Here is a 27,760-nt window from a genome sequence, read left to right as displayed (position 1 = left end):
AAAGGTTAATAAATCTTCAAGGTCGTCTAACTCTTCAAGACTTGTTCATGCCTCCAATGGCTTCTTCCGATCATGCTTGTCTTTCTCAAATCCTTTTGCCAAATCATTTCTGTTGTCACAAAGTATATCATGACGTCCTTTAATATTTCTGGAGTTTCTTTCCAAACTTCTGGGTTTCAACATCCTTGTCATGAACCATGGTCCTACTGTCCTTCAGTTCCTGACAAATCTCCGGTATATCGAGGTTGTAGCTCCTCCAGCTTGGCTACTTTCAGCTTCTGGTTCCTGAGTTCTTCACGAAATGCTTCCTTGTCTAATACGGCTTCCTGGAGCTCCATCTTAAAATTCTTGATGTACTACTCCAGATCCTGGTGATACCCGGCTAAGGTTAAAACTTCATCTTTTGCTGATAGATGCTCCATCAGCCTTCTACCATCCAATCCTTCCGAAGAAATGCATGCTTAGCTCAGCTCGGTGACCATAGTATTAGTGGCGATGACATCACGGATAACCGTGTTTCTGCCCTTGTCATTGCCATGAGCTATCTTCCATAGTTGACATCTCCTGCCTTAGGGTTTTCTTGAAAAAAACTTTGAGTTCTCATGCTCCATCTTCCGGTCTTTCTCCGATACACCTTGATCTCGGGTATTGACGGCTTCCATAGTCTGAAAAATTCCAATAGGGTAGCCTTGCTAGGTCATACAAATCTAGAAATTCTAAAGGGCCTTCAAATTCTCCTAGTCTTTGGAGTCTTCAACCGTTGCAATTTCCATTATTATAATGCACGATAAAATCCTCTTCATTCCAAAATGATCTTGGTTGTCTGATATCTTGTACTTCTTGGAGTGGTCTCATCAGTTGAATCTTCATGTGGTCAAAAGGGAAGGGGTATAGTCTCACTAAAAGGGAACATTTGAATACGCTCAGAAGAGAAGAGAGGTAAAAGATCCTTTTGAAAAGAAAGTTGTAGAGAAAAATCTTTCCTATGGGCTTGCCAGTTTCTAGGGGTCACGTCCTACAGTCAACATGTGCTCTGATACCATCTTGTAGCGACCCGATCCGAATGGATCAAGTCTCTGTGCTTAAGTGTCATCCCTGGATCGGTATGCTGACACACACAGTACTCGAGGATTTATAATAGAGGTAAATCACATGTAAAAGTAATGCAAATACTATTACCTTAATCCAAATAGCGGAATAACAAGGTTGTGGATTCCCATCAACACCAACGGCAAAGTTGAGTGTAGAAATCGTAACCCTAACGTATCACTTACTCGGCGTAAGATATCCTGCAACATGAGACGTTGCAGCCACAGAGGGTCAGTACATTGAATGTACTGGCAAATTCACACCATAGATAATGATGGATAAAGACTATCACTACATGCATATATGGCTGGTGGAAAAGCTCTATGGTTATAAGGTTTTTGCGAAAAGCCAATTTTTCCCTACTGCAAAGGAATATAATTTATTTAACTATCATGGTGGTTGTTAAACATTGAGAATGGTTGACAGCATTCTCAATCCCAATTAGGTAACATCATTAAACCCACCAAAATTAATTTAAAGTAACGTGATGAGATTCACATGATAATCCAAGTACTAGATACTCAAGATGTCCATAACCGGGGACACGACTAATCATGATTAGTTTATACACTCTGCAGAGGTTTGCGCACTTTTCCCCACAAGACTCGATCTCCTCCGTTGGGATTCTGGCACTACATGGTGTTTGAGAAACGGATGACCGAGACATAGTCTTTTAGAAGCGCTAGCACCTTACGACCGGGTAGACCGTTACACCTACTTTCCCCTACATCTGCTAGTCTACCACTGTAAGAGTTCGCACGACTTAATCCACTATGCTAGAGCCCATAGTAGCTTGTGGCTGCACACGGAAGTTTCTAGTATGAATAATCTCATGATCCCTTTGAGCCTGGGTGGCGGTCCATAAAAAAACAGGCAATCGCTGGAATACCCAGGTGCCTAAACAGGCAATCGCTGGAATACCCAGGTGCCTCAATCCACCCAGATGTGTGTTAAAGTTGCCACCTTAAGTAAACCATTAATTAACAATCTCACATCTGTCATGAATACTCTCAAACCCAATCCACATCTACGAGCATAGCATAGCAGTATAAGCATAACGTAATAGTAACTCCCAAGGTGTGAATGCAAGGCAATAGGTTCCTACCTCATCAACTACTTCCCAATACCCACATGTTATCAATCCTACTCATGCAATGTTTGAGGTTGAAACTAATGCATAAAAACTGGGTATGAAAGGAATATGATCAAAGTGTGAACTTGCCTGCAATGTTGATGAAGATGATTCGCACTCAAACTCTTGATAGTTCTACTTGTCACACTCCGGTCAATCTATCGTAAGCAAGCAATAGTAACCACACATAAGCAATCACTCAAAAGGGTCGGAAAGAATGAAGAACAAACCGAAAAACATCAAAACCAAGCAAATAACTCTTGCAACATAAAACAATTTCTAACAATACCAAAATTATGTGAATTTGGCCTTATCAGAAAGTTTAGGTCAAGAGCTTCGATTTGCAAAAAGAATTAGCTAAAACGGAGCTATGAAACTCAAGTTATGATCAAACGGAGTTTGAATTCAAATCTGATCTAATTCAAATTTTAAACTTTCAAAAACATGTTTGAGTTGGATTACTGGCTAGAGGGGATCATAACAAAGATGTGGGCGTTGGTTTCGTTGAATTTGGACTAACGAGTAAAAAGTTATAGTCGTTTGAAAACCACGGGCTGATCTATAAATAAATACTCACAAATGAGTCCCTGACAGAAAACTAAAATAAAAGAAAAAGACTAAATAGCGAACGTGCGCTAAACAGATCTATAGAACGAAAGCATTCACTAAAACTTCCTAAGCAGAAAACGTTCACTATTTAGAGCTTGTCGATCGTTTTTTTAGAAGAAAAAGCTAATCTAAAAAAACAAAATAAAACCGGGTGGTGGTTTTTTACCGGTTCGTGATGGTTTTCCATCGAAAACCGCCAGCGGCAGTTAGCGAGTCTGGCGGCAGCGATGTTTGCCGCGGCGAGGCGGACAGGGGCGGCTTCGGCGTCGGCGGCCAACTCCGGCGAGGCGGGGTGGTGCCGGGGCTGCGCAGCGTGGGAGGTGGCTACGGCGGCACGGGGCGGTGCTAGGCGGCGAGCGGCAGCAGCGGTAGCTAGCGGCGCGGGACGGCGAGAAAGCGGCGAGATGCGGGGTGGCGCAGGCGGCGAGATGCCGGGCGGCGCGGCTTGAGGAGGGCGGCGCGGGCGGCGGTGGCGCTCTATTTATGGAGGGGCGGCCTCGGGCTTGGAGGAGGGGCAAAAGGCGGCGGGGAGAGTCCGATCGCGGCACGAAAGTCGAGGTGGCAGCAGAGTCGTGGCGGCGGCGGTCTCCGAGCGGAGCTCGGGGACGAGCGCGGGCGCGCTGGGCCGCGGCCTGGCTCGGGCGCTGGGCCGGCCCAGTCGGCGAGGGGAAACCCTTTTTTTAAACATTTTCCAGATAATTAAAATAATAAAACAAATTAAATGAAATTCAGAAAAAGATTTTCTATAAGCTGAACATTTTCTTAGCATTAAATAAAATTCACACTAATTCAGATAATTCAAAGAGTGCTACAGCTCTATTAAAATCCAGTAAAAATCATTTTAAAAATACCAAAATTAATTCAAATTTATTTCTCTCCAATTTTCTGATGTAGGGAATCATTTTACCCTAATTTCTATATATTTTATTTTTCGAGAAAAATAATTTGAATAAAACCCAAATAACTCCAAATTGGAAATAAATTCAAAGGGGCTTTGAATTTAATTCTTTGAAACTTCCAACTCATATTTCATATGTTTTGAAGAAGTCATTTTATCTTCGCTCTTGAAAATCATTGAGTTGCATGAAATTTATTAATTTGAAATATTTCCAGATGAAATTCAAATATTTTCAACACCCCTTTTCATTTAAATAAATGGAAGAAGTCATGTCATCTTCTCTCTAGGGTTTTGTGTTGAAAAACATTTGAATTCATGGAGATCAAAATGCAAAAATGAAAGTTTGGGAAAGTCCTTTTATTCCCTCTCATTTAACTTTCAAAAAGTTTCGAATTTTACTCAATCAATCACACAACAATCAGGCAACCAATCAAATCTATATATTTAATATAACATTCCAAAATTTAGAATTTTGGGATGTTACAAGTATAATGAGGGGGTTATGTGGAGAAGACAAAAAGGAGAAAGTTTCACATCGACGCGGCTAATCAATGGGCTAGGGAGATGCCCATCAATTGATGTCAATGCAAGGAGTAGGGATTGACATGCAAGAGATGCACTAGAGCTATAAATGTATGAAAGCTCAACAAAAGAAACTAAGTGGGTGTGCATCCAACTTGCTTGCTCATGAAGACCTAGGGCACTTGAGGAGGCCCATTGTTGGAATATACAAGCCAAGTTCTATAATGAAAAATTCCCACTAGTAAATGAAAGTGACAAAACAGGAGACTCACTATCATGAAGATCATGGTGCTACTTTGAAGCACAAGTGTGGAAAAAGGATAGTAGCATTGTCCCTTTTATATTATTTTTTATTTGGCCTTTCTTTTTCTTTTTTTTGGCCTTTCTCTTTTCCTTTTTTGGGACAATGCTCTATGAATGATGATCATCACACTTCTATTTACTTACAACTCAAGAATTACAACTCGGTACTTAGAACAAGATATGACTCTATATGAATGCCTTCGGCGGTGTACCGGGATTGCGATGAATCAAGTGTGACATGTATGAAAAATTATGAACGGTGGCTTTGCCACAAATACGATGTCAACTACATGATCATGCAAAGCAATATGACAATGATGGCGCGTGTCATAATAAATGGAACGGTGGAAAGTTGCATGGCAATATATCTCGAAATGGCTATGGAAATGCCATAATAGGTAGGTATAGTGGCTGTTTTGAGGAAGATATAAGGAGGTTTATGTGTGATAGAGCATATCATATCACGGGGTTTGGATGCACCGGCGAAGTTTGCACCAACTCTCAATGTGAGAAAGGGCAATGCACGGTACCGAAGAGGCTAGCAATGATGGAAGGGTAAGAGTGCGTATAATCCATGGACTCAACATTAGTCATAAAGAACTCACATACTTATTGCAAAAATATTCAAGTCATCAAAAACCAAGTATTACGCGCATGCTCCTAGGGGGATAGATTGGTAGGAAAAGATCATCGCTCGTCCCTGACCGCCACTCATAAGGAAGACAATCAAATAACACCTCATGTTTCAAATTTGTTACACAATGTTTACCATACGTGCATGCTACCGGACTTGCAAACTTCAACACAAGTATTCCTCAAATTCACAACTACTCAACTAGCACAACTTTGATATCACTATCTCCATATCTCAAAACAATCATCAAGTATCAAACTTCTCTTAGTATTCAATGCACTTTATATGAAAGTTTTTATTATATCCCTCTTGGATGCCCATCATATTAGGACTAGTTTCATAACCAAAGCAAACTACCATGCTGTTCTAAAGACTCTCAAAATAATATAAGTGAAGCACGAGAGTTCATCTATTTCTTCAAAATAAAACCACCACCGTGCTCTAAAAAGATATAAGTGAAGTACTAGAGCAAATGACAAACTACTCCGAAAGATATAAGTGAAGATCAATGAGTAGTCGAATAATTATGCAACTATGTGAAGACTCTCTAACATTTAATAATTTCAGATCTTGGTATTTTATTCAAACATCAAGCAAAACAAAATAAAATAAAATGACTCTCCAAGAAAAACACATATCATGTGGCGAATAAAAATATAGCTCCAAGTAAAGTTACCGATGAACGAAGACGAAAGAGGGAATGCCTTCCGGGGCATCCCCAAGCTTAGTCTCTTGGTTGTCCTTGAATATTACCTTGGGGTGCCTTGGTCATCCCCAAGCTTAGGCTCTTGCCACTCCTTATTCCATAATCCATCAAATCTTTACCCCAAACTTGAAAACTTCACAACACAAAACTTAAAGTAGAAAATCTCGTGAGCTCCCTTAGCGAAAGAAAACAAAACACCACTTCAAGGTACTGTAATAAACTCATTCTTTATTTATATTGGTGTTAAACCTACTGTATTCCAACTTCTCTATGGTTTATAAACTATTTTACTATCCATAGATTCATCAAAATAAGCAAACAACACACGGAAAATAGAATCTGTCAAAAACAGAACAATCTGTAGTAATCTGTAGCCAACGCAAGATATGGAACCCCAAAATTCTAAAATAAATTGATGGACGTGAGGAATTTATCTATTAATCATCTGCAAAAAGAATTAACTAAATATCACTCTCCAATAAAAAAATAGCAGCAATTCTCGTGAGCGCTAAAGTTTCTGTTTTTTTACAGCAAGATCAACAAGACTTTCCCCGGGTCTTCCCAAAGGTTCTACTTGGCACAAACACTAATTAAAAGCATAAAACCACATCTAAACAGAGGCTAGATTAATTATTTATTACTAAACAGAAACAAAAAGCAAGTAATAAAAATAAAGTTGGGTTGCCTCCCAACAAGCGCTATCGTTTAACGCCCCTAGCTAGGCATGATGATTTCAATGATGCTCACATAAAAGATAAGAATTGAAACATAAAGAGAGCATCATAAAGAATATGACTAGCACATTTAAGTCTAACCCACTTCCTATGCATAGGCATTTCGTGAGCAAACAACTTGTGGGAACAATAATCAACGAGCATAGGAAGGTAAAACAAGCATAACTTCAAAACTTTAAGCACATAGAGAGGAAACTTGATATTATTGCAATTACTACAAACATTTATTCCTCCCTCATAATAATTTTCAGTAGCATCATGAATGAATTAAACAATATAACCAGCACCTAAAGCATTCTTTTCATGATCTACAAGGATAGAAAATTTACTACTCTCCACATAAGCAAAATTCTTCTCATTCGGAATAGTGGGAGTATCATAAGAGACTTGAATACTAATTGTTTCCTCATTAAAAGAGTGATGTTCAGAAAAGGGGTAATCATAATCATGACAAGTTTTATAAATATAATCACTACTTTTTATAGCATAAGTATCATCACAATTATCATCATAGGTAGGAGGCATGCTATCATTATTATAAATTTGCATATCAAAACTTGGGAGACTAAAAATATCATATTCATTAAACGTAGCATCCCCAAGCTTGGGACAAACATTAATTGCAGCAAATATATTCTCAAAAACATCATCTTCATCAAACATAGCATCCCCAAGCTTGGGCCTTTTCATATCATAAGCATAATCACTCTCATCATTAATAGTATGGATAGCATCAATAGTATAGCAATTATCATATTCTTCCAAGCAAGTGCCAAAAAGATTTTCAAGATCATAAGAAGTATTATTATCTTCCACAATTATATTTTGATGAGGCACAATAGTAATAGGAGTAGCATTATTTGGGGGAGATATCTTTTTACCTCTCTTCCTTTTTCTTTTCTTCTTCTTCACCACATCATGTGTGGGTTCAATCCTCTTTTTGGAGACCCTTATTAATGAGATTGGTTGAATAGGAGGCTCCTCCTCGTTACCTGATTCATCATAAGAAATAATAGGACGGTATTGGGAAGTCTCTTCCCTTTCATTAGTATTCTCTTCATCTTCTATTTGTTTTGTTTTCTTTATGTAGTTGGCAATATAAGGATTTTGAATACAATTCACCGCACAATACATATAAATTTCCTCTAGATCAAATCCAAGAAGTTTATAACGGGCAAATTCTGGAAGATAGTTAGTTATACGTTTCATTTCTTCGTAGCCCATAAGCAAACTAAGTTCATTGTAATGTGCAAGGGAAATCAAGTCATCACAATTTTTGGACACGATTAGATCATGAAACAATTTGCATCGGATAGCTAAATGACCCTATTCATTGCAAAGTCCACAAGTACGGCCAAGAAAATTTGAATTTTCAGCACAATCATCTAGCCTTTCTTGCAACAATTTAGTTTCTAAGTACTTATGCCTCTTGCAATATCTATCTTCCCTATTTGGTGTGTACTTACAAACCCAATGCACTCCACAAAAATTGACATGTCTATAGGAGACATTTTCATCATAACTAGTGCAATCATCATTAGTACCATGGATATTCAAGGAGTTCATACTAACAACATTGCAATCATGCTCATCATTCAAATATTTAGTGCCAAACATTTTAATGCATTCTTCTTCTAACACTTTGGTACAATTTTCCTTTCCATCGTACTTACGGAAGATATTAAAAAGATGAAGTGTATGAGGCAAACTTAATTCCATTTTTTGTAGTTTTCTTTTATAAACTAAACTAGTGCTAAAACAAGAAGAAAAAAAGATTCGATTGCAAGATCGAAAGATATACCTTCAAGCTCTAACCTCCCCGGCAACGGCGCCAGAAAAGAGCTTGATGTCTACTACACAACCTTCTTCTTGTAGACGTTGTTGGGCCTCCAATCCAAGTGCAAAGGTTTGTAGGACAGTAGCAAATTTCCCTCAAGTGGATGACCTAAGGTTTATCAATCCATAGGAGGCGTAGGATAAAGATGGTCTCTCTCAAGCAACCATGTAACCAAATAACAAAGAGTCTCTTGTGTCCCCAACACACCCAATACAATGGTAAATTGTATAGGTGCACTAGTTCGGCGAAGAGATGGTGATACAAGTGCAATATGGATAGTAGATAATAGTATTTGTAGTCTGAAATTATAAAAACAGCAAGGTAACTAATGATAAAAGTGAGCGTAAACGGTATTCCAATGCTAGGAAACAAGGCCTAGGGTTCATACTTTCACTAGTGCAAGTCCTCTCAACAATACTAACATAATTGGATCACATAACTATCCCTCAACATGCAACAAAGAGTCACTCCAAAGTCACTAATAGCGGAGAACAAACGATGAGATTATGGTAGGGTACGAAACCACCTCAAAGTTATTCTTTCCAATCAATTCGTTGGGCTATTCCTATAAGTGTCACAAACAGCCCTAGAGTTCGTACTTAGAATAACACCTTAAGACACAAATCAACCAAAACCCTAATGTCACCTAGATACTCCAATGTCACCTCAAGTATCCGTGGGTATGATTATATGATATGCATCACACAATCTCAGATTCATCTATTCAACCAACACATAGGACCTCAAAGAGTGCCCCAAAGTTTCTGCCGGAGAATCACGACGAAAACGTGTGCCAACCCCTATGCATAGGTTCATGGGCGGAACCCGCAAGTTGTCACCAAAACATACATCAAGTGAATCACGTGATATTCCATTGTCACCACAGATACCACGGCAAGACATACATCAAGTGTTCTCAAATCTTTAAAGACTCAATCCAATAAGATAACTTCAAGGGGGAAACTCAGTCCATTACATGAGAGTAGAGGGGGAGAAACATCAAAAGATCCAACTATAATAGCAAAGCTCGCGATACATCAAGATCGTACCATGATACGTCTCCAATGTATCTATAATTTTTGATTGCTCCATGCTATATTATTTACTGTTTTTAATGTTTATGGGCTTTATTATACACTTTTATATCATTTTTGGGACTAACCTATTAACCCAGAGCCCAGTGCCAGTTTTTGGTTTTACCCTGTTTTAGGGTTTCGAAAAAAAGGAAAACCAAACGGAGTCCAATTGACCTGAAACTTCACGGAACACATTTTTGGAAGGAAAGAAGCCCAGAAGACTTGCAGTGCACGTCGGGGGACCTGCGAGGAGGCCACGAGGCAGGGGGCACGCCCACCCCCCCTGGGCGCGCCCTCCACCCTCGTGAGCCCCTCGTGGCCCCCCTGACGTACTTCTTCCGCCTATATATCTCCATATACCCTAAAAACATCCGTGAGCGCAATAGATCGGGAGTTCCGCCGCCATAAGGCTCCGTAGCCACCGAAATCCAATCTAGACCCGTTTCGGCACCCTGCCGGAGGGGGAATCCTTCTCCGGTGACCATCTTCATCATCCCGGTGCTCTCCATGACGAGGAGGGAGTAGTTCTCCCTCGGGGCTGAAGGTATGTACCAGTAGCTATGTGTTTGATCTCTCTCTCTCTCTCTCGTGTTCTTGAGGTGGTACGATCTTGATGTATCGCGAGCTTTGCTATTATAGTTGGATCTTATGTTTCTTCCCCCTCTACTCTCTTGTAATGGATTGAGTTTCCCCTTTGAAGTTATCTTATCGGATTGAGTCTTTAAATAGATTTGAGAACACTTGATGTATGTCTTGCCGTGCTTATCTGTGGTGACAATGGGATATCACGTGATTCACTTGATGTATGTTTTGGTGACCAACTTGCGAGTTCCGCCCATGAACCTATGCATAGGGGTTGGCACACGTTTTCGTCGTGATTCTCCGGTAGAACTTTGGGGCTCTCTTTGAGGTTCTATGTGTTGGTTGAATAGATGAATCTGAGATTGTGTGATGCATATCGTATAATCATACCCACGGATACTTGAGGTGACATTGGAGTATCTAGGTGACATTAGGGTTTTGGTTGATTTGTGTCTTAAGGTTTTATTCTAGTATGAACTCTAGGGATGTTTGTGACACTTATAGGAATAGCCCAATGGATTGATTGGAAAGAAAAACTTTGAGGTGGTTTCGTACCTACCATAATCTCTTCGTTCGTTCTCCGCTATTGGTGACTTTGGAGTGACTCTTTGTTGCATGTTGAGGGATAGTTATGTGATCCAATTATGTTAGTATTGTTGAGGGACTTGCACTAGCAAAAGTATGAACCCTAGGCCTTGTTTCCGCATTGCAATACCGTTTACGCTCACTTTTATCATTAGTTACCTGCTGTTTTTATAATTTCAGATTACAAATACTTTATCTACCATCCATATTGCACTTGTATCACCATCTCTTCGCCGAACTAGTGCACCTATACAATTTACCATTGTATTGGGTGTGTTGGGGACACAAGAGACTCTTTGTTATTTGGTTGCAGGGTTGCTCGAGAGAGACCATCTTCATCCTACGCCTCCTACGGATTGTAAACTTAGGTCATCCACTTGAGTGGAAATTTGCTACTGTCCTACAAACCTCTGCACTTGGAGGCCCAACAACGTCTACAAGAAGAAGGTTGTGTAGTAGGCATCATACCACCTCAAGAACACGAAAGAGAGAGAGAGAGAGAGATCAAACACATAGCTACTGGTACATACCCTCAGCCCCGAGGGAGAACTACTCCCTCCTTGTCATGGAGAGCACCGGGATGATGAAGATGGCCACCGGAGAGGGATTCCCCCTCTGGCAGGGTCCCAGAACGAGTCTAGATTGGCTTTCGGTGGCTATAGAGGCTTCTGGCGGCGAAACTCCCGATCTATTGTTCTCTCCGGTAGTTTTAGGGTGTATGGATATATATATAGGCGGAAGAAATACATCAAGGGAGCCACGAGGGGCCCACGAGGGTGGAGGGCGCGCCCAGGGGGGGTGGGCACGCCCCCTGCCTCGTGGCTTCCTCATTGCTTTCATGACGTGGACTCCAAGTCTCCCGGGTTGCTTTCGTTCCAAAAATAAGTTCCGTGAAGATTCGGGTCAATTGGACTCCGTTTGATTTTCCTTTTCTGCGATACTCTAAAACAAGGAAAAAAAACAGAAACTGGCACTCGGCTGTGGGTTAATAGGTTAGTCCCAAAAAATAATATAAAAATGTATAATAAAGCCCATAAACATCCAAAACAGATAATATAATAGCATGGAACAATCAAAAATTATAGATATGTTGGAGACGTATCAATGGGTTGCTAGAGTGACAGAAGCTTAAACCCTAATTTATGTGTTGCTTTGTAAGGGGCTGATTGGATCCATATGTTTCATGCTATGGTTAGGTTTACCTTAATACTTTTGTTGTAGTTGCGGATGCTTGCAATAGAGGTTAATCATAAGTGGGATGCTTGTCCAAGTAAGGACAGTACCCAAGCATCAGTCCACCCACATACCAAATTATCAAAGTACCAACGCGAATCATATGAACGTGATGAAAACTAGCTTGACGATATTCCATGTGTCCTCGGGAGCGCTTTTCTCTATATAAGAGTTTGTCCGGGCTTGTCCTTTGCTACAAAAAGGATTGGGCCACCTTGCTGCACTTTATTTAATTTTGTTACTTGTTCTCGTTACAAATTATCCTATCACAAAACTATCTGTTACCACTTATTCAGTACTTGCAGAGAATACCTTGCTGGAAACCGCTTATCATTTCCTTCTGCTCCTCGTTGGGTTCGACATTCTTACTTATCGAAAGGACTACGATAGATCCCCTATACTTGTGGGTCATCAGGAGTCTTAGGGTTACAAATCCTAGTCAGGGGGTTATTACTTAGTAAGTCTATTTTGTACAAGAGCCCCTCCTATCTGATAGAAAAGGGTCCCATGATCCCGAGCCGATCTTACCTTGGCTCGCAAACCCCAAGTTTCATGGTCGATAAAAAAAATCTTTTGATGTCTTGATAGTTCAATGTTTTGACAGAAGCGCGCGGTGTAATTCCATTGATTTTTGGATTTCGATCGTATCTAAGATCCTTTTTTTATCTGGGTTGCTAACTCAATGGTAGAGTACTCGGCTTTTTTTCATTTTTGATCTGTAAATGGAGTTGTTAATGAATATGCTTCATTCGCTGACTCTATTCCATTCCCTGACTCTATATGATGATATTTCTATTTCTTTGAAGCAAAAACTCTATAGGTTTGATACCCTATACGGTCTAATGAGGCTACTATGAAATATTTACTCATGGGCGGGGCAAGCTCTTCTATTCTGGTTCATGGTTTCTCTTGGCTATATGGTTCATCTGGGGGGGGGGGATCGAGCTTCAAGAAAATTGGCAATTTCCCCGGGTCCGATGAAGCAATATAATTTTGAACCAGACCTTTTGATCTTTGGTTATCTTTCCTGAGTAATCATTTATTTGGTACCGCTCAAGGAGCGGGAACTGCCATTCTAACTCTTCTTGGGGGATTCCATCCACAAACACAAAGTTTGTGGCTGACCGATATGGCTCACCATCATTTAGCTATTGCTATTCTAGTAATGGAATTCCATATCGTGAATCCTTTATTCTTGGCCGCTTCAAGATATGATGACTAATTAAAAAATATCAACCTTGGGATAAAGAGTTTACACTGCTTATGTTTACTTCCAACACCAATACTAAGATCGGCTAAAACAAAATGATATCCCAAAGGGATAACTAAAAAACTTAATACATCTGTATCCTTAACATACTGAAACGATTGTCATTATTCGTATCAAACCAATAGCGATTCATACAAGCTAAATCTTCTAATCAATGGTGGGCATCTATCCTTTCATAATTCGTAATTCATCCTTGTATTGTTTGTTGGATTAGGTCTAACTTTCTTGACCAATTCCTATTACTGGTAAAAAGATACAGATTAAAATAAAGAGTTCTCGTGGTCCAGAATCCACAAAATTTGCGTTTGGAACATTAAATAGCTTGTATCCATAACTCTGATTCTAACATCTTTTCCCTTGGCCATGAACCTCCTTTTCTTTTTGGATTGACTTAACTTAATTCTTCTACTTATTCTTTTATTCTTCTATTTTGAATCCGAAGAAGAAGAATAAAATTCATTAGAATAATTTTTCTTGCCCCCTCTTTTTATTCACTTTATTACTTCTATTCTAGACCCTATCCCTATGGTTTATTCTTATGAAATATCATATAAAATAGAAAAAAGAACTTACTATCTTTGGGATCTGATACTACACCGCTGCTTAATCCCTTAGTGGATCGGCTCTCTAAATAAACTATTCCAATGAAAAGATTGAAAGTTTTTGGTAGTTATAGAATTCTCGTACTTCTTCAACTCGAATACCAAAAGGAAGAAAAAAATATGACTAAGTGCTCAATGGTAGAGTACTCGGCTTTTAAGTGCGACTATGATCTTTTACAGTGGGTTCTCATCCTTCAGAGACTACGAGTGTAATAGGAGCATCCGTTGACAAAAGGATCACCCTAAGATGATCATCTCATGGCTATTGGGAACGAATCAAATCAGATGGTTCTATTTCTCAACCTTTCTGACTTGCTCCAAACTATAGCTATTGCATTAAAGAAGAAAAGAAACTAATAGAAGTCGAAGACGCGGAATGATAGTGAATAGAGAGAAAGATTCTTCTGATTTTCCGTCGATGGAGGTAGAGTGCTGCATGACTTTGCCATCTTTGGATTGTATGTCAAGCCTTCCGAAATCTTCATAGAATTCTCCATGGGCCGCCCAATGTGGCCTAGGACAGAACCGACCTAGGGGTCCTTGCCTCAACCCACCAGGCCGGGAACCGACGTGATGAGGGACCCTGAGTCAGGACACTGTCACCAATCAAATAACCTTTCCAAAAGAGGGCAAACAAGTAAATGACCGACTCAATACGCCAACGGCGCGAGGGGTGCACATTTGCTTGAAAGTTGACGCGCTTCTTATGAAATAGGAATAGTGTTCTCACATTCCCTATTCCCCATCTTGAAGTTGTGGGAGATGAAGGCCTGGTCAGGGCTAAGAGGAAGAGAAAGCCCAACTACAAACTGAAGCCAACAACCTAACAATTGTGACCCATTGGTATAACCAACAAACCAGAGTGGTGGGGGTATGTTGGGTGCATATTATAATTTGGCTTTTATATTCTCCACCACCTCCTTCGTCTATCCTACGATCCCCTTCTTTGAATGCATTTGACACCTCTCATCTCTGATCTCTCTATGCATTTAGATTAGGCATGACTTCTATCTCAAAATGGAGCTCTATGTGTGTTCAGGTACAATGGCATTGCTGTTGAAGAATCATGCACGATGGGGCACACCATGGAGCAAGGAGTTAGAGGAGAAGAAGCGGACTAGATGATGTTGGAATGCACCATGAAGAAGGGTTCTGAAGGCCTCGGAACTTCCGCCCCCTTGCCTCGAAACTTTTGGAACATTGCGATGCCAGACTGTGCAAACTCTCGGATGATCTAGAACTCCCCCCGAAATGTCCCTGGAATTTGCACATAATATACATAGAAATTGCACTTTTTGTAATATGCCAGAATAAGCATATAATAGTGCAATCTTCGCGAAATATAATTTTCCTAAGAAAGAATGAATTAGTGGCATTTATATTACCTTAGAAAAGAAAGAAAGAAAGAAAATGAAATAATAACGAAACAAAATCAAATTAATGAAGTTTTGTAAGGCAATGAAATACTGACATTGGTATTACCTTTGAAGAAAAAATAAAAGAAAATCAAAGTAATGAAGTTTCTAAGGAAGAGTGAATTAGTGGCTTTGGTATTACACTTTAAGAAGAAAGCAAATGAAGAAAACCAAAACAAATGATGACAAAGTTTGCACATAATTTACTTAGAAAATGTATTTTAAATTAATATGCAAGAATAATCATATAAGAGCAAAAATTTCGCAAAAGAGAAGTTTTTAAGAAGGCGTGAATTAGTGACATTGAAATTACTCTTAAAATAAGAATGAAAATGAAATGTAGAATAAAATAAAATAAAAATAATGATGTTTTGTGATGAAGAATGGATCAGAGGCATTTGTATTTCCCTTCCAGAAAAATAAAATAAAATAAATAATTACAAAATTTGCGCACAATTTACAAAAAGAAATGTTTTTATAATATTCAAGAATAAGAAATAGTAGTGGAACTTTTGAAAAGGAAATGTTTTCTAGGAAAGTATGAATTTGTGACATTGATATTACCCCTAAAGAAGAAAAGAATAAAGAAAACTAAGATATTATTTAAAAGAGCATTCTATAAAAGATGACTTAATGGCATCGTTATTACCCCTTAACAAGAGAGGGAAAACAAATGTTGCACACAACTTTGCACTAAAATTACACTGTTTGTTGTATGTAAAGAATAACCATATAATAATGTAATTTTCACACTCTAGAATAATTTACACACATTTACACTTATCCAACATCCCAAAAATACCTATATAAAGAAACCTTAAAACAAAGAAAACAAAAGCAATAACACATACAGAAAACATGCAATGGATAACAGGCTTCACGCCCAATGAAAAAATTGACCGACCAAAATAGGGGCAAGTTAAAAATTCGGCGCAACAAACCATGAAACAACGGAAGGGAAAAAACACACACACGATATTGACAAAAGAATCAACAGTGTGAAAACCGACCCTCCCAAATTTAAAATCAGGCAACTTACATAATATACTCAAGCGATGCGTCTAACAGTTACTAGACACAAGTAAAAAAATATGTCTCATATTTCATGCTTTTTTATACTATTTTTTGCGAATACGCAAAAGACTTACGTAACATTGCATGGATAGGAGAAAAAGATTGTAGCAATTACAGCTGTGAGCTCACAACCACATACACGGCACATGGTGTGAGCAAGAGGCTTTTTATACATATTACCTCAGTCCCAAAAATCTTATCTTATATTTATCTAGAAATGAGTTTTTGCATCTGGATACATCCGTATCATCCAGGATAAGTAATTTAAGACGGGGAGTATATCTTTATTTAATATTAAGGGACAGAGACTTTCATAGTTTTTCATCAGTTATCTATTTATAATCTTTGATTTTGCGATAACCAATAAAGATTGACCGCTAAGATTTAATATTACTATTAGCCTTTATGTTTCTCGCATGTTTATGAGGGCAAGAAAAAAAATACTACACACACTAGGATCAAACTCCAGACTTCCTGCCCGGTCAAGGAGGGCACGACCAGCAAAGCTAGACAATGGTTTTGTTTAAAAGCAAGTTTCATTATCTACTAAAATAGTCCGATCTAGTTCTTTTATATACTAAATCTCACGAGTTTTTCTATGAGTTGCTGAGAAGATAAGCGAGTTATCTCAAGAATCATCAAGAAAAAGCGAACCGGTGTGGCTGCATGTACCCCCAAAAAAGAGACCCAATATAGAATTTACATGCGTGGTACATATATAGATGCGTGCCGGTCGGATCTAATTAAATGGAAGGGGCTGGATTTGTGGTCTTTGATTAAGCAAATTATGAAAACTTTCTGAGGGATGTGCACTAATAGAAGAGGGACATGCACACACACCATATTTGTGCTTGGTAATAAATGGTATTGTGGGATTGATTGGCTCCTAATTAAGTGAGATTGTGTAACTGAAGATTTCTACGGATGTGCATTCAAATAATAAAATATGGATGTGCACAGAACATTATTTGTGATCGGTATAACATATGGAAATTAAGATTTGGATCCTACTGAACTGAGCTAGCCGCACGGCGGCGGGCATGGACAAGCCAGTAGAAAAGGTTGAGGAAGAGCACGTATGTCGAATATTCTGATGGGGACGGTTCGTGCAAGAAACCGCCACTAGGGCGAGGTTGAGCCAGCGGCATGTGGGCGATAATTCCGAGTTATGCTGGCGACATACTTCTCTACATAACATTCGACCTGATCGATAACTTTCGAGAGCTGGCATATGCTGTCACCGTGCTCCTTCTTAATTCTTTCTTTGTTACCCTAGGATCTTTATTTTGCAGTCTTTGAATTGTATTCATTTTGTTATACAAAAACAAAAAGGTTCTACTATTTGTTGATGATGTTTTTTCTATTTAATTTTAAAATTTTAAAATGAACTAATTATCTAAAGTTAGCGTTGTGCATCCAAGTCATCTATACTATTATCAAACAATCAAACAAGAACTTCTTTAAGCACACCCCACAAAGCGTACACAGATCCAATACCACCGCACGATTAGGCCCACTAATCTAACGGTTAGCCTTAACCTAAACCATTTTCTGTGTGCACTTAGCAATTTACATTGACTGACCGTACTCCACCGTGGAGGAAAAAATATGAAACTCCACGCCTAAGCAATTAGGAAACTAATAATCACGGGTGCATCCTATTCTAGGAAACTAAATCAGAGTGCATCCATCCTATTAGGAAACTAATCTCAGACAAATCCATCCTATTAAAAAACTTATCTCGGACGCATCCATCCTATTAGGAAGCTAATCGCGAGCCGCGAGCCGCCATCATGCACGCAAGCCACGATGGGGGAAGCGCGAGGAGCTTCGTCTTTCTCCGGGAACACACGTGCTATCGCCGCCATCGTCTTCTGTTTGGAGGCCATACGCTCTTCTGCCACTACAGCGACGACTCCATCCACGTCCAGGGCATGCTCTCCGGCAACCATCGGCATCCGCGTTGACTTCAGCTCCGTTCGCAGCACCCATGCCGACAAAGTGTCTGTTCAGTGGGTGCACGTGCATTACATATTAAATAAGAATCGTGGGGCTTTAAGCAATCATAATTATAGATTTGAGATTTATCTTAGGTTGCCGATTGCTGTACTGAAAATGTGTAATTATATATGGCACGTACATAAGAATGCAGCAATCTTGTCTTACAACGTAGGATCAAGAGGGATACTGAAGAAGTCAAGATACAGAGTCTATTTCCCATGATTACTTCTCATGTTCATGTCGGCTCCCTTGGGCTTTACTTCGTACCACCATATGCATTAAACTGCACCGTATCAAGAGGTAACGCCATCCCCTTGATTAGAATTGCCTTTTTTGTGCTATTTGATCAGTGTGTGTTTTACGTATGACGTTGCTTTACCTGGAATTAAGGTGGGTTCCACCTGCCTAGGCACTATCTCCAGGGATAGGTTGGAAATCAGAATATATGATTCATTCTTAGAGAAAACTTTACACGCGTCACTTTAGCATAATTGCACAACAATCCAGTAAATTATGTAAGATTCAGTAGGAGGCAAGATATTGAAGATGTACTACTATTTCAGTTACATGATTCTATACATCTAAAAGGGTCACATGACTCCGTAACTGTTGTTAGAGAATATCTCTCGCTGTTCTGTAAAGGTATGCAATCTCTACTGCGTTCCAATAAAGAGAATTTTACCATACAGAAGGATCCAACGAAGAAACTAATCCGGCTGAGTTCCAATAAATAGATCCTTCAAAGAATCTGTCCTAATACAACTGCCGTATATTGGTACAGAGAAATCATATAAACCGTACTCAGTCGGATTTTTTTTTGTTTCATGACAGAGAAACCAAATAACTTTTGCTATTTTGGCACATATATTTATCCTTATATACTTGTGCAGTTTTGAATGATCCAACATATCTGCAGTCATCAAACTTGAAGATATGCTGTTTAAGGCCTTATTTGCACCGCATCTCTTTCTTTGTCTGTGCGCCTCTTTCCTCCAATAATAATAATGAACAACTTTTTTTTATCAGGTATTACACTGTTACAAATGTATGCTGAAGCTACTCCTTACGACAAGGAAAAAGAGGATGAATGCTTTTTATCTTCACCAGTTTTGTAGCATGTTCCAAATTGTTGGCTCTTTTTTATTTGAGAATTCATCTTTTTTTGTAGTTTAGAAGCTGACCTGAAAGCTTGATAAGGTTAAGCTTAACAAATACTTTAGAATACTTTTCCTTCCATCTTTATTTTTCTTCATAACTTATTTCAGTTTCTATACGTACAAAGCGTCTTGCATCATTGTAAGTTGGTATGGTTGCCAACGCATAAACACATACAAAACCGGATAAATATTTTCTATCATGATAATTATTGGATTTTTTCTAGCCCTTTTACATTTCAATTAGTTCTTGTAAATCATCTTTATTTCATATAGAATTCGTTGTAGTCACATATCATCTTTTATTTCCTATTATCCATAGTAGGTAGCTATATAATTTTAACAGTCCACACAACCAAAAAATATATATAATTTGATCCAAATTAGTACAAATATATATTTTGCTATGCAGATTAGTAGAATAAAATAAGATTCGAGAATTAAGCATCTTGAACAATATAATTGCACCGTAAGGCAGTTTATACTTTTTTTCCTGGCTACACTCGAAAAGAAGACTATACTACATGCCTATATTGCTGCATTAATAAATAATTGCTGATTTTATCTAAATAAGAATATTTTTCTGCTATTACTCTATGCAGCAACATAACCACTATTGTGTCTCGCTTTTGAAAATACAATTTGAGCGACATCAAACATTTTGTATCCATTTGATTTATATTTTTAAAAACGTTTTTTTTATATTATGTGAATTCACCTGTTTTACGTTTGAGACGTGCGTTGCACGTGCATGCTTACTAGTTTGACTAGAAATCATATCCCATGTCCTGGACTAGCGTCCCAAAAAAATTCGCCCTTGGTTGATCCATCATTTTTTTAATTTTCAACTAATGTCTCGTGACATATAGTTCCTAGACACATTTAATAGTTGATCATGGCAACATGTGTTTTCTCTATAACGAAACACGGATTTGAACCATGCAATCTCTTAGGATGTGGAAATATGAGTTGGACGAGGTAGGGGGAGAAGGTGATTATTTTGTTTTTCCCGTTGCAACGCACGGGCATGTTTGCTAGTGATATACTTCTCGTAATTCCGACTTTGGCTCTCCAGAAAAAGAAAAATATCTCTCCCCTGATTGCATGTATCTCTCCTTGTAAAGAAAGAAAAGGAAACTATATCTCTCCCGATTGCGTGTATCTCTTCCTTTTCTAGCCTAAATAATTTACTTGTCGCTAATCTACTAAATAGACAAGGGTAATTTTGTCCTAAATAGTCCATAATTATGTGCCTTGGTTAAAATATTGAAAATAATACACCTTCGATAAAAGAATGGAGGGAGTATAATGTACCCAGTATTTTTCTCTCTCGTTTTATTTTATTTTGCTCAATACGCAATAGCTGTTCGCAACGGAGCGTTACCCAGATCCAAGTCTCGATTTGAATCCCTTCGGCCGATTTGCTTTCAGCGGCGACAGAAGCTTTGCAAATACAAAGTGAGATTGAGAGCGAGAGTTCAGACACAACAACAAAAATGAGAAGGCGAAAGCGACCTGATCTTCTACTTCTTCCACGACAAACCTTTGCTTTTTCCTCTGGCGACAGCTGCGGCACGACGCTGAAATTCTCTCGACTCGATCCATTCCATCCTCCATGCCAAAAAGGGGCCGGGCCGAGCAGTCAAAGACGAACCTGAACGGAAAGAGACCGGCCGGCCGTCGGCGTCACGCTCCCAGAGCTCGCCCCGAGGCCCCAACACATGACAGATGACATGACCAAGTAAAAAAGCTCCGCAGAGATCACAAACCCTGCTTTGCTCAGCTGCAGCAGCCAGCAGCCAGCACAGCAGCAGATGCCTCGTTTACCTGTCACGTGGGACCACGCACCGACTAAAACCACCATCCCTATCCACTTTGTTCACGTCGGCGCTGGCCTACCGGACCGGCGTACGGCCCCCACGGCGTTCGTCTCCGATGAGCGAAGTTGTCGCGGGAGATCACCCAGGAGTTGTTATCACAGTTTACTTTAGCCAGTTTCCATGCAAACAAAGAGTTTGGATCGAGAGCGACGGTACATTTGGCAAAGGCGCAGCCACGTTGTCGTAGCACAAAACATCTCGACCACACGAAAAGAAGAGGAAAAGGAGAGACCAGAACGCATACGGGGTACGGCAAGTAAATGCCCGTCACGCTCACCGCGGCAAAAGGCCAGTAAAAGCTCGTCCGCGCGGTACCAAATTGTACGCACACCTTCTCTCCCACCAGTACCACGTTACGCGTGGTACGGGCGGTGCGATCCGCGCCGTCTTCAATGCCGACGCCGCCGAGAAGGCAATGCGGCCGGCGCACGGCCCCTCACGGCCTGGACGCGTACGCGCCGATCCGGCGACGTATATTTTCAGTTTTCGTGCAGATCCACGAGACTGTTCTCGCGCCAACGTAGAGCTGGTACATTTGCGAGGGCCGTGTACACCCGCGGGAGATCGCCGAGGATTCTGATGCTTTGGCCTGTGTTCCTGTACGGCACAGCGTACGCGGCAAGGGCTTAAATCACGTACGGGCACTCCCTTGCATCTTCAGCATCGCCCCGTCCGTGGTTCGGAGAAAGGTTGATTAAATGGAGGCGTAGAGGCGACAGTTTCAATTAGCATAGTGTGCACTTACGCCGCTGTCTGCTCGGAGCATCCGGCACGGCCGTCCTACGCGAAGCTTATCTGAACCCCGAGAGCAAATTCCCAGCAAAATCCGTGTGTTTTACAAGACAAGTTAGAGCAACTTCAACGGGCCGATCCAAACGGACGGTGATTTCGTCCGCTTTTTGTCTGTTTGGGTCGGCCGCCCGTCCGGCGTCCACCCTGTTTTTCATATGGGTCGGCAGCGCGCCCAACGTGCCGACCCATATGTGCAGACGTAGCCGGCTGGCCGCCCAATTTTACATTGCATTCTCACATATGATGAAATGAAAATTAAACAAATAAAATAGTCCGCCCAAATAAATAGTATAATTTACAGGCTAAATAAAAATAAAAATATTTCACATAGTTTTGCAAAACGAATAAAAAAGATACATCTATTGGTTGCCAACATGAGTCCACATATACTCAACCAAATCATTTTGCAGTTGCACGTGAGTTTTCCAATCACGCGTGTCTTCATGAAACTGAGTGAACTGCTCAAATGTTGTCGCTACTCCATGCTCAGGTACAACATTCTCACCCTGAAACTGAAAGCCTTGATCGTACAGACGTTCCGGGCGCTCGTCTTCTACGATCATGTTGTGCATGATCACACAAGCAGTCATCACCTCCCATAATTTCTGCGTGCTCCAAGTATTAGCAGGATACCGAACGATGCTCCATCGAGATTGCAAAACACCAAAGGCACGCTCGACATCCTTTCTAGCACTCTCTTGCTCTTGAGCAAATCTTTTCCTTTTGTCTCCGACAGGGTTGGGTATTGTCTTGACAATAGTGGTCCACTGAGGATAGGTACCGTCACCCAGATAATACCCTTTGTCGTAGGTGTGGCCGTTGACAGTAAAGTTCACCGGTGGGCTGTTGCCTTCGGCAAGCCTAGTAAACACTGGCGAGCGCTGAAGCACGTTGATATCATTGTGTGATCCAGCCATGCCAAAGAAAGAGTGTCATATCCAGAGATCTTGAGACGCCACGGCCTCTAGTATGACAGTGCAAGCCCTGACATGTCCCTTATACTGCCCTTGCCAAGCAGAAGGGCAGTTCTTCCACTCCCAGTGCATGTAGTCTATGCTGCCAAGCATCCCTGGGAAGCCCCTGCTAGCATTCATCGCCAACAAAACGGGCTGTATCTTCAGCTGTCGGCTCTCTCAAGTACTCAGGGCCAAACACAGCAATCACAGCCTTGCAAAACTTATACAGGGACTCTAGGCATGTAGACTCGCTCATACGGACGTACTCGTCAATGAGATCACCGGGCACTTCGTATGCAAGCATTCGGATGGCGGCAGTGCATTTCTGATAAGAGGAGAAACCAATCTTGCCGACGACATCCTCTTTGCACTCGAAGTAGTCATCATAGCCGACCACTCCCTCTCTAATACGGTTGAAAACGTGCCTACTCATACGGAACCGGCGGCGGAATTTGTGATGTTTGAACAACGGGTTTGTTGTATCAAAGTAGTCCTTCTAGAGAAGGAAATGCCCGCTCTCCCGGTTACGATTCAACGCCGGAAGGTGGCCCGGAATGGAGCCACGGAACAACGGCCACTGGTTGTTGAGGTGGTGATGGACCAACACAGCAGCCACTATCTCCTCTTCGTCGTCGGACGAATCGTCGGAGTCGCAAAGGAAATTGTGAAAAAAGAACTCGTCGGCGGAGTCCATTTTCGTATCTTGGCAAACTGTCGAACAGCTTGCGGGCGTCGAAGAAGGAGACGGCCGGCGAGGGAGACGCGGCGCCCACAGACCAGCTAGCTGCTCAGCCGGCGTCCGACGAGGGTGATGGCGTCCGACGAGTGACGGTCGTCTGTGGCTGGGGCAGCGAGGCGTCTTCTTGGTCGCGGGGCGGCTGGGCGTGAGGGAAACAGCGGCGGGGAACCAGCTTGCTCCCCGGCGGCAAAACGGCGGTGACGGGCGACTGGGGGCAGGGACGGCGTTGCTGGGCGGATGTGGAGGCGGCGGTAGCTGGAAGAGTCGCCGGCAAAATAGGCGGCGCCGTCGCGGAGGAGGCGAAGGCGAGGGTTGCTTGTTGGCTGGGGGAAGGAAAGGCCAATGTGCCACAGACGAGCGGGGCCGGGGACAGGAGTAGGCGAGCAAGCGCGCGTCCGTCGCGTGTCTGCGCCGACGCAAATCAGGCTCAAAAATGGGCCGGAAATGGGTCGCCCGCGGACGAAAAATGGACGCTCGTCCGTTTGGATCGGCGCGTTGGGCCGCCTTTTCTGTCCGCGCCGACCAAAACGAATGGGCGCGGACGAAATGGGTCGTCCAATTAAAGTTGCTTTTATTATATATCAAAATAGAAAGAACAGGTGCGGACACGAGGTGAAAGCTGTTCGAACCAAAATAGCTTGACCAGTTGATAATGACAAGAGGAAACAGGGGAACCGCCGAACCGAGCAAAGTGAATTCACCGGGAATGCGGGGTCAAAAGGAAAATCAATGGAAATGATGCAGAGCAGAGTTCACTACGAGAAGACCACTTTCTTTGTGCCACAATCACTCCGCCATAAGTTGTTTAATAAGTTCACAGCGGCGCAAATCTGCAAGCCAAGCAAGCAAGTAATCACAAATCAGGACCCCAGAGTTCAGGCTTGAGATCCGCAGATGCATGCATTATGATTGCTCAGAGGGCTAGCGCGTAGAAGCCAAGTACAACGTGAACGCCCCACAGCGAAAGGTCGATCCCATGATCTCTCACACATAACATCACGAAATGCAATCAACAACACACATGCTTATACACCACGCCAACCAAAAGAACTGTGAGCTTGTAACCATTGTTCATCATTTTCATTCAATCTCGTACAACATCTTACTACAAATTTCAACAGCGAATGCTTGCCACATTGCCATATTTGACGATCATCATAAAAAACACCACTGATCCTAACACCACCATCTCATCGTCATTGCCATATTACTCACTCACTGTCTATACAACAGAGACACAAGCACATACACTTACACCAGCTAAACAAAAAACTACACCTATAAACCACAATTATTAAAGCACCAACTTGTTGTTCTGTCTGTGACGTTGCTATCCCTTCCCCAAACAAAAAAGAATAATAATCCACAGTAAAACACCAGTAATCTTGACAAATTTAATCAAAGAATCAGAGACCACCGTTTGCAATCTCCTCCATTCTTGTCCTTGCTCCTCCTCCCTCCCCGATCAGAGGCGATCCGGCGGCGATCGTGTTTGTCGTGGCTCCTGAGAGCAGCCAGCCATGTCAGCCCCTCCATTCCGGGCACTGGTCGGCCGGCCGGGTGTTCTGCGTGCCGGCCTTGATCGGGCACGGCGCGTACACCGGCGGCACCATGCAGTTGTACATCAGGCAGAGCGAGACGCCGGAGGGGAGCGACGACGACGGCGATATCTCGATGCCGGTCAGGAAGTTGTGCTGCAGGTACAGCAGCTGCAGCCCGCCGGTGCCCACCAGCTCCTGCACCAGCCGCGACGGCACGTCGCCGGTGAACCGGTTGTTGTTCAGGTACAGCTGCCCGACGCCCGCCAGGAGCGGCGACAGAGGCCCCCAGAACCGGTTGTAGCTCAGGTCCACCACCGGGATCGTCACGTCGCTCGTCGGCTGGAGGAGGCCGGAGAAGAAGTTGCGCTGGAGCTGGAGCACGGAGAGCGGCAACGTGAAGACGGACGCCGGGACCGGCCCCTGGAGCTGGTTCATGCTGAGGTCGAGGTAGTTGAGCCGAGTCAGCCGGGGCAGCATGGAGTCGACGTTGCCGGTGAGACGGTTCGCCGCGAGCGAGAGGTACTGCAGCGAGCCCGGCAGGCTGGGCACGCCGCCGGAGAGGGCATTGTGCTTGAGGTCCATCCGGAGGAGCGGCGAGGAGTCCGGGAACGAGGGGATGCCACCGGTGAGCTGGTTGTGGCAGAGGATGAGGTTGGTGATCGATGGCAGCGACGCAATGGACGGCGGGATGGCGCCGGAGATCTGGTTGAAGCTGACGTCGAGCGTCCGGAGGTTGGACAGCGCGCCAATGCCGTCCGGTATCCCGCCGGAGAGGAGGTTCTTGCTGACGGCCAGGAAGCGGAGGTTGGAGCAGGAGGCGAGGGAGGCCGGGAGCTCGCCCTGGACGCGGCCGGGCACGAGCGAGAGCTCGGTGAGCGCCGACATCCGGCCGAGCGCCGGGTCGAGCCTCCCGGTGAGCCCCGGCGACCCGGCCCTGGGGTCGCCGAGCGCGAGCGCCGACACCCTGTTCCCGTCGCAGTAGACGCCGGGGAAGCCGCAGGGGTCCGCCGTGAAGTCCCAGGCGTCGAAGAAGGCGGAGCCCGGCATGTCGTCGAGCGACCTCCGCACCGCCTGCAGCGCGAGGAAGTCCACCGGGTCGAGAATGCCCTCCGCCGCGAGCGCCGCCGCCAAGAAGTACACCGCCACGACAGCGCCGAGCCGCGCCATCCCCCACGAAAGCGCCTCGGTTCAAGCTCGCTCGCAATGGAGCGGAAGAGGCCTTCTGCAAGAAGGAAGAATTAAAAGCGCCGATCAACCTCGTGGCGGGAGAGCTCGCTCGCTCGCGGCGTGGGAATCTTTAAGGTGGCGCGCCGTCCTCCCCTCCCCTCCCTTAAAGGCGCGCGGTGCGGCGGGCGTTGGCGGCCTTTGCTGCTGCTCCCGTGAGGGGAGGAATGGAGCACGCACGCACGCACTCTCTCTTTCTCGTGGAGGAATGGAGGTGGCGGTGCCGCGTGAGCGCCTTTAATGGCGGTGTCGCGTGGCGGTGGTTGGCGCGCTCACTCCACTCCGCTCCGGTAGAAGAAGGAAGGCTTTGCCGCGAAGCCAGCCGGCCGGCCACGACGGCAGCACTAGCGAGGCGGCGGTGGCGCAATGATGGTGGCTTGGCGAGGACGGATTCGGTCGGAGGTGGAGACGAAGTGGCGCAGTGGGAGTAATCAACTCTGGCTTCCTCTGCTCTCCCTTTCTCTCCTTCGCGAGCGCTCGCCCACCACCTGTCGCGGTTTTTAGCGGCTCGGTGGCTCAAACGGCTGTCCGAGCCTGAGGCTCGGGTGGGGTCGCGCGCGCGTTCGGAGGGGATGACATGCGGGCCCCGCGCTCGTCCATGTGGCTGTTGGGCGCCATGAATGCCTCCGGCCTGGGGAGCCGGGATGGTTCCGCGGCAGTAAAAAAACTAGCTGTTGGCGATACGTGAGGGCGAGATTCATCCGTGGTCCCGTCTCGGGTGGGGCCGTGTTCGGCCGGGCCCAAGTGGCAGTGACGGTGGTCGTGGGGGTTGCTGGATCTACCTGCGCTGTTGGCGTTTTTTCTGAGCTGGAGGGGCACTGGGGTTTAGGACGGGTTTGGTGCGTGTACCGTAGCTGCTCCTCCAGCTCCGCTGTGGTGTGTGTGGCTTGTCAGGTGCGGCGCTCGTGTATGTGTTCTGGTCGTGTCGTTGGATCTAACGTGGGTAAAAGAACTGGCTATGGAGATTGCAATGCTTTTTTACAAAATGTGTGATGGAAGGGAAACATACGGTTCTGATGAGATGGGATGATTATAGGCATTGCTTCTTTGTGTTTGTGTGTGCATAAGCTAAGGCAAGAGGCAGAAATGAGTGACACGGGCGATGGCAGATTTGAATAACACTTGGTTGGTTGATCTACGGAGCTTGTGGGTAGATGCAGGACACACCGCGT

At 43.2% G+C, this 27,760-nt stretch overlaps 1 protein-coding gene across 1 annotated transcript; it reads right to left on the bottom strand.

Moving 5' to 3' along the window:
• Nucleotides 1-24,876: 24,876 nt before the first annotated feature.
• Nucleotides 24,877-27,066, bottom strand: LOC125517585 (LRR receptor-like serine/threonine-protein kinase ERL2). Its single transcript, XM_048682795.1, has one exon. The coding sequence runs from the start codon at nucleotides 26,529-26,531 to the stop codon at nucleotides 25,347-25,349; it is 1,185 nt and encodes a 394-aa protein (XP_048538752.1). The 5' UTR covers nucleotides 26,532-27,066; the 3' UTR covers nucleotides 24,877-25,346.
• Between the last annotated feature and the right edge of the window lie 694 nt (nucleotides 27,067-27,760).

This window comes from Triticum urartu, chromosome 1 (assembly GCF_003073215.2).
Source record: "Triticum urartu cultivar G1812 chromosome 1, Tu2.1, whole genome shotgun sequence".
NCBI lineage: Eukaryota > Viridiplantae > Streptophyta > Magnoliopsida > Poales > Poaceae > Triticum > Triticum urartu.
The sequence above is the reverse complement of the archived record's forward strand: the minus strand, read 5'-3'. Positions and strand labels throughout refer to the sequence as shown.

Excerpts from the sequence above, each read along its gene's own strand:
- LOC125517585 (XM_048682795.1), bottom strand. The coding sequence starts at position 26,531 with ATGGCGCGGCTCGGCGCTGTCGTGGCGGTGTACTTCTTGGCGGCGGCG.